Raw genomic sequence first — 15,476 nt, forward strand, 5'->3', positions numbered from 1 at the left:
CACACGAAAACACTCAGTCTAACAACAAGCACAGGCTTCTCGTAATCCACGTGGAGGACAGCTAAGCACCAGTCAAGGATCCCACGTGGAGCTCAGCCATTGATTTAAACGGACAGATGGCGTCCACACTGTAAAGTAAAAATAGTTTTGTCTTAAGCGCGCGTTACCAGCTAACAGTCTTGAAAGCTAAACCACGAGCAGTTTGACAAAAACAAAAAAGCAAAAGCAACATATTTTATTAAAAATATATAAAATGACCGTACCAGAAAACTAAATTGAAAAGGAATTTGATGACGATGGGGTTGAAAAATTGTTCAAACGTATTGACAAATTGGAAACTGTCGTAGTCAATACTCCGACATTCTTGAACCAGCCCAATCTCCTCCTATAAATACCCGTTTCATCTCCCAAGTTTTATGTAAAAACTGAGGCAGTGATTTGGGAGAGAAATAGAAAGAGAGAAAGATAGTTTTAGAGAGAAACAATGGCGTTTCTTCTGTCATCTTCCGTGTTTAGCTTAGCATTCATGGTGCTGTTCTTGATAGTGCTGTTTTCTTGCTGGATTTTGCCAGTTTTGGCGCATCATAAAGCTAAGAAAAATGGGCTTAAAGGGCCAACGCCAAATTTTCCATTTGGGAATATCAGTGAGATGAAGAATAAGAAGACGAAGAGTGATGATTCTTCATCACTTGGGTCGTCTTCTTCAACAATCTCCCATGATATACACTCGGTTCTCTTTCCTTACTTTGCTCGGTGGCAACGGTCTTATGGTAAGACGTCAAATAATAACAAAACCCTAATGGATTTTCACAAGATTTGTTAATCATTTTAACTGGGTATTGATTATGAGTACTTTTGTAAAATTTGCAGGCAAAGTGTTCATCTACTGGCTGGGGATAGAGCCATTTTTACGCATTGCAGATCCAGAGTTTCTTAAGAAATTGTCTTCAGGCGTTATGGGGAAGAGCTGGGGAAAACCAAATGTGTTTAAATATGACAGAAAACCCATCTTTGGTGATGGGTTAGTAATGGTTGAAGGTGATGAATGGGTTCGTCTTCGGCATGTAATCACGCCTGCATTCTCTTCTTCCAACTTGAAGGTCTCTTTCTCTCTCTCTCTCTCTCAAAATCTCGTACAAATTTGGACCCAAATAAATCTTTGAAAAGACCTCTCTTCAAAGCGAAACGTGCCTTTCAACCTAGTTTAACATGGGATTCTAAACTCTTGACTTATTCACCTTGATCGCCATTCTTCATAGCCATTTCTCTCTCTCTCTCTCTCTCTCTCTCTCTCTCTCTCTATATATATATATCTTTCATTTGATGTAATGAAGGTTCTTGATTAGTAATATCGGTTAATTTATTTTCAATTTTAATCTCAGTTGACGCTGACCAACTAATTTATATTGCTTGTCGAACAGGCTATGGCAAGTTTAATGGTGGAGTCCACCAATAAAATGCTAGACAAGTGGAATAGTCTCACAAATTCTGGCAACCCAGAAATCGACGTGGAGAAAGAAATTATAGCGACGGCCGGTGAAATCATTGCGAAAACCAGCTTCGGTGTAAGCTACGAAAATGGAAGAGAAGTATTAAAAAAATTAACCGACATGCAAGTTGCACTTTTCAAGTACAACCGTTATGTGGGTGTCCCTTTCAGCAGCTTCATGACTAGGCAGAATTTTGAAGCCATAACACTTGGAAAAGAAGTGGACAGTCTCCTTCAATCGATCATTGCAGCCCGAAAGAAAGCCGCCGGTAACGGGCGTCCTTCGAAGGACTTGCTGGGGCTGTTGCTGGAAGCGAACGATGTGGATGATCGGAAAGGGAAAAGATTAACGGAAAGAGAATTGATCGATCAGTGCAAAACTTTCTTCTTTGGTGGGCAAGAAACGACGGCTCTGGCATTGTCGTGGACTTTGATGCTTTTGGCTATGAATCCAGAGTGGCAAAACCAGTTGAGAGAGGAGATAAGAGAAGTGATTGGTGATAAAGAAATCGATTTCCAAATACTTGCTGGACTAAAGAAGGTAATTTATGCTTTTATCACATGATATTGCTCTCTGAATTCTTCTCTTGAGGTGAAAAAATCCATAGGAAAAAATAATAGTATAAATTTATATATATTTTTATCTTACCCAATAAAAGAAGAGTCACTTCATTCGTCACCCATATCTACAATAAAAGATGTGTACATATTTTAGTATACAAATTATATGATATTTAATTATATTAAATATTTTTAAATTAAAAATAAAATAATAATTAATTGTATAGTAATACATTTAAATATGTAATTGATTATTAAAAATTGCGTGCACTTACCAAAAAAAAAAAAAATCATGATTTGTCTTTACATTTACTAATGAATGTGTTCATTGTTGCAGATGGGATGGGTGATGAACGAAGTTCTACGGCTATATTCGCCGGCGCCAAATGCGCAAAGGCAAACGCGCGAAGATATCAAAGTCGATGACGTGGTGGTTCCTAAAGGGACCAATTTGTGGATTGACTTGGTGGCCATGCACCACGATCCTGATTTGTGGGGTGACGACGTGAATGAGTTTCGGCCAGAAAGGTTTGGGGACGATCCTTTATACGGCGGATGTAAACACAAGATGGGATTTTTGCCGTTTGGTTTTGGGGGAAGAATGTGTGTTGCTCGGAACATGGCGATGATGGAGTATAAGGTTGTTTTAACAAAAATTCTGTCTAGGTTTTCTGTGAGGCTTTCTCCAAATTATCGCCATGCTCCTTCCATTGTGCTGTCCCTCCGGCCAACCCGTGGCTTGCCCCTCATAGTTGAACCACTGTAATCAGCTCAGCACTGGGTTTTCAGTAACCACAAACTTTTATATTTCATTCTGCCTGCTTCGTTATAGCACCCTACACAATTCTGAAGCGTGTGGAAAGTTCTAGGTGAATTAATCTATGGCCCATGATTTAATTATTGTACGTACACAGTTAAGGAATTGTAAAGTTATTGTACTTTTTTCTTTTCATAATTTTACAATCTCTCTTCAATCATGGCCCTTGTTCATTAGGGTTTCCCTTATCCTTTTGGACAGTTTCATGTGTGATTTACAGTGTAATGTTTTTCATGTCTTTTCTTTTTTCTTCTTGTAGAAAAAATTACCCTCTACTATTGTTTATTTATTCTCATAATTCTAGTACAAGTTCGGACTAATGTCTTCGAGCGATATTTGGATTTAAAACAAATTTATAGGATTCCATAAAAATTTTCTAAGGAATTTTAATTCTTAATGTAAGAAATCTTCTAAAATTGTTTTTTCAACCTATTTTAAAATTTAAATTTATAATATTTTCTTTTAAACATTGTTGTTTTAATGTTCATCATTTTATAATTTCGTGATTATAAAAATAGGATTTTGTAAATGTTAACATTACTTGATTATCCTTGACCACCATTGATTGGTGTTGACAGACCATTAACAACAATCGATCAATTGTTGAGTATTGTTGATCGACATTCACCTCCACGGCCATTGTTAACATACTGATTATTAATTTTTTATGTTTTAGTTAGAATAACTATATTTTAAAGTCTAAAAAATAGTATTAAATTTATAATTATTATTCATATAATTAGTTTTTATTATTTTTTAGATATTTAGTTTTTTATTTAAAATTAATAATAAATTTTAGCATATTTAGGATATCTTAATGGTGATTTGTGAGAGTATTTATATTCACATACATTATATTTAGACTCGGCAAATGGGGGTCACGATCAAACCCTAGTCCAAGCCATTAGGCCAAATTATTTTTTAATTTTAAATACATTTTAAACTATTTTACAATTAATTATATTTATTAATTTTATAAATTTATGTATATTCTTTGATTAATTTTTAATTATAATTTTTTAAAATGTAAACAATAATTTTACGTTTCAAAAGATTATAAGTAATCAATATAGTTAATGCATGTTGTAATAAAAATAATGGCCAAAGGACAATTTCCCACCCAAGTTTTAGTCTAATCTAAAAAATACACTCATGGTAGATGAAAAATCTAAACACCTATCTATAAGTTAACTACTATTAAAATTTATATAAAGAGGCAGAGGTAAAATCAATATTATGCCTCCAAACCTTAAAACCTAAAAAATTTATATTATTTTTCCTTTTAGTTCAGAAAAAAAAGAACAATCTCTCCCCATGATTAAACTTTAAAAAATTCACTTCCCCCAATTTCTAGGTTTCATCTCCTACCAACTATCTTCCTAAATCTAACTGACAGTCTTCGTAAATCCAGTCAAAGATCTTCTTCGATAAAGAATGACCCTTCATCATCCAGATCTAGAAGAAGTGACGAAGGATGATGCTTCATCATCCCTCATAATTGAATCTAAAAGATGGGTGAAAAAGATCAGTCGTCGATAAGAATGGTGGTGGTTGGAGAAGGGGAACAAACCTTAAGGGTGAAATTTAAACTTTTCAAGTTTTGAGAATGGGGGTAAAATGTTAGTTTTTAAAACCTGGGTGAAAATGATACAAATTTCTTATATTTTAGGGTTTAGGGGTAAAATAATAATTTTACTCTCATCTCTAATTGAAAATTTTGATAGTATTTAGCTTATGAGTGAGTGTTTAGGTTTTTCATCTACTGTGGGTATGCTTTTAAAATTAGACTAAAACTTGGGTAGGAAATAGTTATTTGATCTAAAAATAATGCATATGAATTATTGATTTGGAGTAACAAATACAATGTAAAAATTAAAAATTTTAAATTACAAGTAAATAAATGAAATAATAATTAAATTTGTAACAATGAATAAACTAAGTATCACTATTGACTATCACAGCATTATCTTTCAAATTTGTGTCTCTAAATAAGTTAAATAGTTCAGCATTTTCATGCTCATATTATAGTTTTTTATCTCCATATATTTAATCGTGTAAACACGTAATGACTTTAACCTCTTGTTGGTTAAAGTGCTTGTTCTATCATCTACGAAATAATTATTAATTGATAATGTTAACTCAAAAATAATCATTAAACTAGTACGAATAAAATGTCATATGTCACTTAGGTTATAATAGAGATTTAACACTACGTCTCTCCTTTCTTTTTCTTGGTCATGTATAACATGTCCAATCAAACACAATTTCTAGCCATGTTTCCAATTACAGCATATGCATTTTCATGTTGAGATAATGAAAATAGATCAAGCCGTGTCCATTTCTTGGAATGTTAGAGGGAAAGAAACATAATTATCATTAGCATTGAATTGGGAGAAGATCATAATTTGATAAATCCATTATGAATTTTAGTAAAATGTAAAATATCAAATACTATGAGGTTGTTGTAATTTAAATAATATTATTATAAATAAAATGATATATAAATAAGTTAACAAATATGTTTTGAGGGCTTATTTATGAAATTAAAATGAGTTTGAGAGTTGATAGTAAAAATATAGTATAAGAAAAGAGATGAGAATATTTTATACAAAAACGAGAGAGGTTTTCGGGAATTTAGAATTGCTGGGCATGAGGGGAAAGTGGAAAAAAGAAGTATATATTTGCCAAAGGACTTATTCCCATCCAAAGTTCACTTTTTTCTCAAGTTTTCATTTATTATCTTTCAAAAACTTAAATATCCATTTATAGATTGTTAAAGTTAATCAAATCTTTTAGTTTTAAAATTTTATCTCATTTTTTTTGTTAAAACTCTAAAAACTAATAATTTGTTTATAAGTATTTGAGTTTTTAAGAGATAATAGATGAGAACTTGAGAAAAGAGTAAACTTTGGATGGGAATAAGTTATTTGGCCTCTATCTTTTTTCATTTCAGCTCAACTAATGGTCAGATTGACTGTTAGGCAATGGTCACTTACCATTTGAATAAAAAATGTATGTATAAATATACCATAAAGACGCAGTTTTTCTTTTTCTTTCTTAGATTTTCTTCGCAAGGGCTACTTACCATAAAAACACATATTTTAATGGTAAGAACACGAGAATACACATAGCCACAAATAACATTTGACCAGATTCATAAATTTAGACATTTGAATTAATGTTGAGAATTAATGATCAAATTTGCCCACGGAGTTGAAACTATTGACTACGTAAAAGCTCAGATATACCAAACCCAAACATGAACTGGTAAAATTGTTCAGGTGAAACTCGTTGAAGAAGACTCTCAATAGTCTCCATGCATGCAGTATTAGTATTCCACGTTTTCAAAGTTTCATGTCTCATGCAAATTTCTTATTATCATCCCCCATTTCCATTCTAATTAATTAATTATATGATTGATGCTTTATTATTTTTTTCTAATCAAAATAGGTTTAGATTCAAGAAAAGCAAACATTGATTCAACTCTGTCGTCAGTCTCCTAGTCCTTGTACGTATACGACAATCAATACAAATGAGATGAATTGACTTTGATCACATTGCATGCCGGCCTAATTATAGTTAATTGTTAATTACCAGCTAATTATAGTTTATAGTCAATTACCAGCCAATATTGTCTATTTTCTATCAGGATTTGGTGTAGGGTTGGATTTGAACTAAGTTAAACTTTAAACTCAATTCATTATTATAGTTGAACAAAAAATAAGTAAAATTACGTCTTTTTGATATATATTGGTTAAAATGATATCATTTTAGTCAATTCGTATCAAAATTTATTAGATTTGTAAGTTTGGCTAACGAAACAATCCCAAAACTTGATTTTGAAAATATTTAACTCTCAATATTAAATTTGAGCTTAAGTTTGCTTGAATCGAGTTTGTTTTCAAACTTAGACAAACTTGACTCAAATACGGCCCTAGTTTGGTGGAATAGCTAATTACCAGCCTAATTATAGTTAATAGTTTACTACCAGGCAAATGACTATTTCCCACCAGGGCTTGGGGTAATCGGAAATATTCCTGTCCTCTAGATTTGAAGGGTTTAATTTCTACTTCATCATCCAATTATGTTAGTGAGTTTTGATTTTTCAAGCGGTAAAAAAGTCATTTAATATAAACTAAAAAACAACTATTATAAAAATATTTAACATGTATAATTTTCTCCCGTACACAATTTTATTTATTCATTTTGTCAATACTGTCTCTTCTCTTCTCCTTCCACTTATTTATTATCAATAAGTGTCAATTTTTCTTTTTTCCTCTTTTTCTCTCGCTAATTATTTTTAATAAATGTTTATTTATTTTTTCTTCTTTTTACTCTTGCTCTTTTTTTTTTTTTCCAAATATAAGATTATTGGAAGATTTTTGTAGTAAATTAAAAAATGGAATAGTAGTGGTGAAGATGACAGGTTGAGCATAATACGCATGATGAGAAGAAAAAAAAGACTGGTGGTGTTGATGGTGAAGATAATTAAAGGAAAAAGGTGATAACTATTGGTGTTGAAGATGATAAGAGGAGAAAAATAATGGTCGGTGGTTGGTGATTAAGATGACATTAGGAAAAAAAATAAAAAAATAAGAAAAAAAATTATAATTATAATTTTTGAAGGATGAATTGATAAATTAAAAATAAAAAAAGACTCGGATTGAGCCTTTGATAGGGTAAAAACCTGATCTGATTTAGGGATGGCAATGGGGAAGGGCGGGGAGGGGATCTCAATCTCCGTCCTCGTCCCCATCCCCGTAAGGGATATCAATCCCCGTCTCCGCTATGAGGATGAAAATGATTCCCCATCCCCTCCCCATTCTTACGGGAAAAAATCTCATCCCCGTACCCGCAAAAAAAAAAATCTTTTTTTTTACCTTCTAAACACAATATAAATATATTAAATAATATAATTAAATAAAATTAACATTAACCCACTATTTCAAATATCACAAATATAATATATTAACTACTTTAATATATACAACAAAAACCTAAATAAATTTGAAAAACATAAATAATTTAAAACTATAAAAAATATATTAATATTTTAAATAAATATATTAATATAAAGGGATGGGGATGGAGGTGGGGAGGGGAAGGGGAGGGGCGGGGAGGGGACACATGTATCCCCATCCCTGGCCCGTCCCTAATTGCGGAGATTTTTTTTATCTCTGTCTCCATCCCCTTCCCGTTAAGGTCAGAACTTCTAAAGTCGAGTCCAAATTACCATCCCTAACCTAATTGTTATAGTTACAATAGATAATAATTTATTGGGTAAAGGTATAGGATAAATCTAGATTTCTTTACAAGTGATGCACTTTAATGTAAAATATAATAAAAGTACTATTTGCACCCTTTAGAATAGAAAAAATACAACTTTAATAAAACATTGGACCCCAAAGACTTCAAAATTACATAGTTTACCTCACAAATTTTACTTTTATAAATAAACCGTTGACGATTAAATTTAAGTGCAATATTAGTGACATTTACAATTAATATTATTATAGAATATTATCATGTAATTGTTATTTTATTTTTAATTTAAAATTATTTTATATAATTATATATTATAATTGATGTATAAACTAGTTCATGATGATAGAGTGTTTGTGGGTCTAAATTAGGGATAGCAATTGGGAGGGGTGGGAAGAGAATCTTAATCCTCATCTCTGGGCCGTCTTCGTTATGGAGATTATAAGGGTTTCTCGTCTCTTTCCCATGAAAAAATTACTTTCACATCTCCTTCCCGTCTTTGGGGAAAAAAATCTCCTTTTTATATCTTGTAAAGATAACATAAATATATTAAATAATAAAATTAAAACCAACTCATTATTTCAAATATCACAAATATCATATATTAACCATTTTAATATGTGCAATAAAAATCTAAATAAATTTTAAAAACATAAATAATTTAAAACTATAAAAATATATTAGTATTTTAAGTAAATATATTAATATAAAAATTATTAAGAGGTGGAGACACATATATCCCCATCATTGATTGCAAAATTTTTTTATCTTTTTTTTATTTAAATCAGATAGTTTTTTTTTCGTTATAGTAAGAGAAAATTAATACTCTTGAATTCATAATCTAAACAAAGTGATGAGTAAAGTCTTTACTAATAGAACTATTTAACCTAATTATTATGTAGGTATTAAGTTCTTACAAAAAAAAAAAATTGGGAGGATTACCATGTTAAAATATTATATATATATATATATATATATATATATATATATATATATATATATATTTTTTTGGGGAGTGTGGATGAAAACAACACTCCAGGTTTCCCCTCACAATCACATGAAAAATGTTTCGCCCTAATATTCTGGAGGACAATACGGTCCAAACACGTAGGAAGAAAATGCGGCTTTTACGTGTGCAACAACACCGTACTAAATTTTGTGCGAGGGTTCAAAGATAGTGGAGCTGGACGCGCCTCACCGTCAATCGAGCAGCCAAATTAATCTCTAGAAATTAGTTGGTTTGACTTAACCGTCCATTTTTTAATTTGTACAAAATCTAACCATCTTGTCAAAATATCACAATTTTCACAACTCTGTAGCCGGGCATTTCCTTGTTCTCACATAGTATTGTGCTCCCATACCAGAAACAGAGACAAAATGTGCATTTAAATTAATACATGGACTATTTCAAATATCTCCTTATTTTTATTCATAATCAAATACCCACATATATCACATGCTCAACTGTTGTTTTTGAGACCCTTTTAACGATTAATAGGGCCAGACCAGGCCACAACAGAGACATTGCAGCTGCTGTCAACTTAATTAAAAGATAATTAAAATTAATCCAAGGGATTAACCTTGGCAGTTATCCATTTTGGGAAGTTGAGAAATTGACTTTACGTATGCTCAACAACAGAGACGAGTGTGTGAAAGCCAAAAGATTATCGGCTTTAACTTCTCAAAGAGAAAGTCGTCCGTTTGACTTGCCATGGCCAATTCAACCACTAGCTTCTCAATTACTAGAGCTGCCCACATGTACTTAATCAATATTTATATTGATAAGTTAAAAAAAATCATTTTTCATCCACCTATAAAATTTATTAAAAAATTTTATTAATTTTTTTATATAATTATTGGAAAGAAAAGAAAACCCTTAGCTAAATAATACATTGTCTATAGAATTTTTTAATCTAATTTATAGTAATTTTAATTAAAAATAATTAAAAAATTTACAAGTACAATTATAAATAAAAATATAATTAAAGTATAATGGTATGTTTTGAGATAAACTATCATTTTTTAAAATATTAGGAGTGTTAATGAAAAATTTCAAAGGATTTTATATATTTAAAATAAATGAGGGATGTTTTTAAAAATTTTAACTTTCAATATACCCTATGATAGTTTAAAAAATGATAACAAATTATAAGTGTTAAAAATCACACTACAAATTATGTGGATTATAAATATTTTCAAAATATATGAGAGAAAATATGAAAATTTCAAACCAATTTATTTATTTGTCCCTATAAGTTTTATAAAATAACATTTACATCCCTTACAATATCACTCATAATTTAATTTGAAAAAAATATTATTGTAATATTTTAAATTTGAAAGACAAAATAACAGATAATCACATCTTGTTAACATACAAACACACACATGACATCTTTTGAACCTAAGTACAAATAATTTTTTATAAGTAAACTATCATTTCTCACTACACATTTGGGAAATATAAATGTTTCTACCCCTTACGTTTATAAACTATACATTATCATGAAAATTCATTCCACTATGAGAGAATAGTCCTAACTCATAATTATTTCATTTCATAAATTTACCATATCAACCCCAAAAAGGGTAACCGATGATATATTAGAGTTTGGCGATAAAAATCAAACTAAAAAGATAAGACCATGTTGAATCTAAATAGATCATATTTTTCTAATGTGATTTCAATCGCTATTTTATACGATTTGATATCTAAATTGTACACAAGGTGTGATCATGTCTAATTACACCCCTAGTGCTATTTGAGCTATATTGTACCTCTTTGAGAGTGATTTAATCTGATTTATAGTTGAAATTAAGGTATTACTTTAGATGCATAAGTAATTCTAATGATCAATATTATATCTTTTTAAGGTGTGATTTAATTAAATTACATCTATAAAGGAACAACTTTGATCAAATTACACCATAATAGTGGTGATTTGTTTTGAATCATACTAAAAAATTGGATTCCAACCATTAAAACCATTAGAATCACTCCATAATTGTGTGACTCTACCTAATCACAACTCTCTAGGTGTTATATTAGGTGAAATCACACTTTTTTTGATGCAATTCAAGGCAAAGATCCGTAATCTTATTTAATTGCATATGCATTGGTGTGATTCTGACCAGATCACATCTTTTCTGATATAATTTTTAACAATTTTGTTGACAAACATCTTCTTTTTTTTTTAATTTTTCAATATAGTGAAAAAGGATACATTGTATATACTCTTCTAACAAAGTTAGGTTTTAAGTGAAAATATGTTGTTCAAGAATTGAAAGGGTGTCAAGTGTGAATTAATCTCACACTTACCGTTTCTTAAGAGTTAATTGATTATTAATGGATGCTTAATTAATTGTCGTTCCAAAAGTAACATTGGAGCCTAAATTGGGTTTCTCAGGGAGGTTAAGTGGAGGAGTTGATATTGCACTCTTCTCTTATTACGCGTATACACAAAAACACAAAAGTTAAATTGAATTCAGAGCTCAAAATGGATTATCACCAGAAAAAAAAAAAAGGTAAATTGTAATAAATAGAAATTATATTTAAATTCCTTCAAGCAATACAAGGTGACACCAACCACGTAACTGTCCACGTGAAAAATCAAATCAAGCATATAAATTTGCTTCCTACAAAAAGAAACCCTAAAAAGATGGTTCTAGCCATCCTATAATCCTATTTTCGCACGTGATAATTTGATTGATTACAATGGAGAAGCAATTGTAGTTTTGGTAACTAAGGCGCCCTAACTTTGTTATTTTTTCACAAGAAAAAAATTGGATTAAGGAAATTAAAATGAAAGAGAGAGAGACATTGTTTGCGTTGTCTCTCTGTATGAATGATTGGCTAGATGAAGAAATAGAAGATATAATAATTAAAAAAAATAAATGTTTTATGAATAAATTCGATGAATCTGATGATTGTTGCCGTGTTAAGGACATATTATAAGTACATGCCAGTAAGAGGTAGATATATTCTATTTATATATATACACGTAAAATTGTTTTTCACATTTTAATTTGTGATACATGCATGTTAATTTGACTAAAATATATATATTAATCTCTCAATATTACTCATAGTTTTTGGGAATTTGCTTAATTGATTTTGGAAGAATTGTAAATATACTATTTCCTAGAGATAACACTTTGTTTTTGGGAACTTATGTTATTATCGATTGTTCTTCTCTCCTATCTTATAATATATTTTCAACATAAAATATATACCAAACAATAACTACATCAATTTATCTTAATTCTATTCCCATAATTCGATTATGATGAACATAAAAGAAACAATCGAGTCAGCTCTCTATTACTATAAAGAAAAACTCCAACTCAAAAAATATTTTACTTGACACTAGTAGTAGTTTTAAATGCAATTTTTTATGAAATTTTATCGTATAAGTCAATCTTTATTAAGTACATACACCCAGGTACATTCACCAAACTTTGATTACTAAAATACTTATAGTAAAGGGAATTTAAAGTTGAACAAATTTTAATAAAGGATTAATGACACTTTATGTACAAACAGCTGAATATTGACGAGTAAGCAATCTGACATATTATCTTATTATTAAGAAACTTTGAATTAGAGTTATTAAACATTAGATCACTTATTTACATAATAATAAAATTATGTGCATCCAATTTGAAGTATTCAATTAAATATACAGATGATGTGTCATCATATGATTAAGTAATTTTAAATTAATAATAATATAACAAATAATTATGTCATGATACATCATTTAAACACCCAATTAGATACTTAAAATTGGGTATGCAAAAAAATTGCTCTTCACATAATGACACAACACTTTGCATGTATCCGTCAGTTTCAATAATTTCTGTCGTGTTGCTGGACAAGGATCCAAATTCAATGAATTACTATCTAAATTTCAACTTAATATTGCAACTCAACAACTGAAGAAATTACTTACGCCATGACATTTTAGACTTCCACGTTTGTAATGTGAAAAATAAAATGCTGATAAGATTCCAATCAATCAACAAAAAGAATCGAGTCAGCTATTGTTGTTCCACAAAATACATTCTAATTATAGTACAAAAGTATACACTTTCTTCATTATTTTATTTACTAAATCCTTTCAGTTCCCAGCTCGTTCTAAGTAAACGTCCACTTCATATACAAGCATACAAAACCAGCACGACAGGTTAAACTTAACAAAATATATTGTTGAAAACCTGAAAAAAAAGATCAACTTTTCTAGAAGTAGGGTTTTTAGCTAATTGGACGGCAAATGCCCTCTTTAAATTTTCTTTCTGTAATTATAGTTCGTAGGATTTAAATGAAAGACTGCTGCGAAATTTATGGATTCAAAGATTGACAATTAGTGGGATTCCTTTATCAGTCTTTCCAGTTGATAAAGGAACAGTATATGGAGTAGTGTGAAAGAAATTTATTACGCTTGTTTCTTGTCAGCTGTGTGCTTCAAAGAGAATTACAATTTTAAATTAATAAGTCCTTTATATGAAGATGGAGTTTGTATTAGCTATCGTATGTTGAGTGTATTTTTACTTTAATAAGGTTTTCTTCTACGTACGTACAAACATTTTGAAGAAAATTGTTAAATACTTTCCATTAATGGTTCTTTCTTTTAGGCAGTAGTTTAAGGCAATTTTAGTTCCAAACAATTAAGGGTTTTAATATGCGTCATTATATGATTGAGTATTACTTTATTTTTAATTCAAAATCATCAATTTACATCATAACGTACTTAATTAAATATTCAAAACTGGATACATATAATTTTATTGTTATTATAGCAAGACTCGTATAAATTTTAATATGAAAAAGAGAGAGTAAGAGAATGCATTCACATATGTTCCATGTTAACTGCATAGAATCAACATTAATTTTTTCAAGTAAAAGTTAATATTTATAAAATTTTATCTAATACGTACAAGAGTAATACAAGATATACAAATATTTTTTTTATTGATTCATCTCTACAAATTAACGTCATAACGTGTGATTAAGTAATTTTAGAGTAAAAGAAAAAATAAACAATCATATCATCAAATAAGATCCTTCCTCGTTTTTATGGATACATTAGTAAAAAATAGAGGTACGAATAATTTTATTCTATCTACAAGTATATTAATTCAATACTCGTACACAAAAATACTAAGAAAAATATAGAAAATTGTTCATTAGTACAATAATATTTGAAATCTATTTGAAGAATTCATCCTATTCCTCACACTTTTGAAGTTACTGATGGTGAAGGACTAATTAAATTTCAAGAAAATCTATGGTCGCATCAATAATACCACAATATAATTTATAAATATGTTATAAGTATTAGATTTAATAATTATAATCACATTTAATAATTAAATAAATATAAGAAAAAAATATTAAAATTTTGATTGATTAATTGTCATTGCTCCAAATGGAAATTCAAGAATTTTTTGGATTGACTATAAATTCGTTCCTTGCCCTACCGTCCCTCCTCAGCTAAACGGAATATTTGACTGAATCAACTTTCGCATATTATTGACTTTTAAAAAGACAAATTCATGGAACAATAACCCGACCATATGAAGACAATTTAAACGTATCAAGTTTGATTATCTTATTATATATAAACCCTGTGATTAATGAGGTGAATCAAGTCAAGATTAAGACAAATTCCAGTTCAGATTAAAATAATAATATTTAACTTAAGCTTAAAATCAAACATATTTAAATTGATATACAATATCACTAGAATATTATTAATAAAATAAATAATATTATTAAAAAAATAATAGTATTATTAACAAGATAAATAATAATATTGGATAGGCAAACAAATCAATCTCAAATTAAACTGTTGAACTAAAATTTAAACTTAAAATCGACTCATTCAAACTGAAACATGAATTCAACCGGAGATAGCTTGGACTGGGTTCACACTAATAACTACAGTGAATACTCAAACTCACGAGAGATAATGTCATTCCGTTTTTTCATCTAATAATCTTGCAGAATGTAAAAGACAGTAAACACCATCATCCGCAAGAATTAAAGAAATAATAATAAGAATATATTTCATGGAATATCAAAAACAAAAAACACAAGAAAAATGAAAAACAAGCAAAGAGGTGACAAATTAACAGAAAGTAGTTGAGAAGCTCTGGTATGGCTGGAAAAAGGAACAGGAAGTAGTTGAGTAGCCACAGCTATAGCGATAGTTTGTTTTATACAAAGAGCTGGATCAATGATTTTGCACCTAATAAGAAAGGGACTATTCAGTTTGAGAAAATAAGCAGGCAGTACGAATATTGAGATGGCAATGGAGTCCACCAAAACGTATAGAACAAAAAGAA

The 15,476-nt window shown here is 29.7% G+C and overlaps 1 protein-coding gene across 1 annotated transcript; it reads left to right on the plus strand.

Moving 5' to 3' along the window:
* Window positions 1-445: 445 nt before the first annotated feature.
* Window positions 446-3,110, plus strand: LOC123198303 (cytokinin hydroxylase-like). The gene is made up of 4 exons (XM_044612991.1): window positions 446-770; window positions 871-1,100; window positions 1,422-2,030; window positions 2,388-3,110. The coding sequence occupies exons 1-4, from the start codon at window positions 485-487 to the stop codon at window positions 2,814-2,816; spliced, it is 1,554 nt and encodes a 517-aa protein (XP_044468926.1). The 5' UTR covers window positions 446-484; the 3' UTR covers window positions 2,817-3,110.
* The last annotated feature ends 12,366 nt before the right edge of the window (window positions 3,111-15,476 follow it).

The sequence above is a fragment of the Mangifera indica genome, chromosome 15 (assembly GCF_011075055.1).
Source record: "Mangifera indica cultivar Alphonso chromosome 15, CATAS_Mindica_2.1, whole genome shotgun sequence".
In the NCBI taxonomy this organism is placed as follows: domain Eukaryota; kingdom Viridiplantae; phylum Streptophyta; class Magnoliopsida; order Sapindales; family Anacardiaceae; genus Mangifera; species Mangifera indica.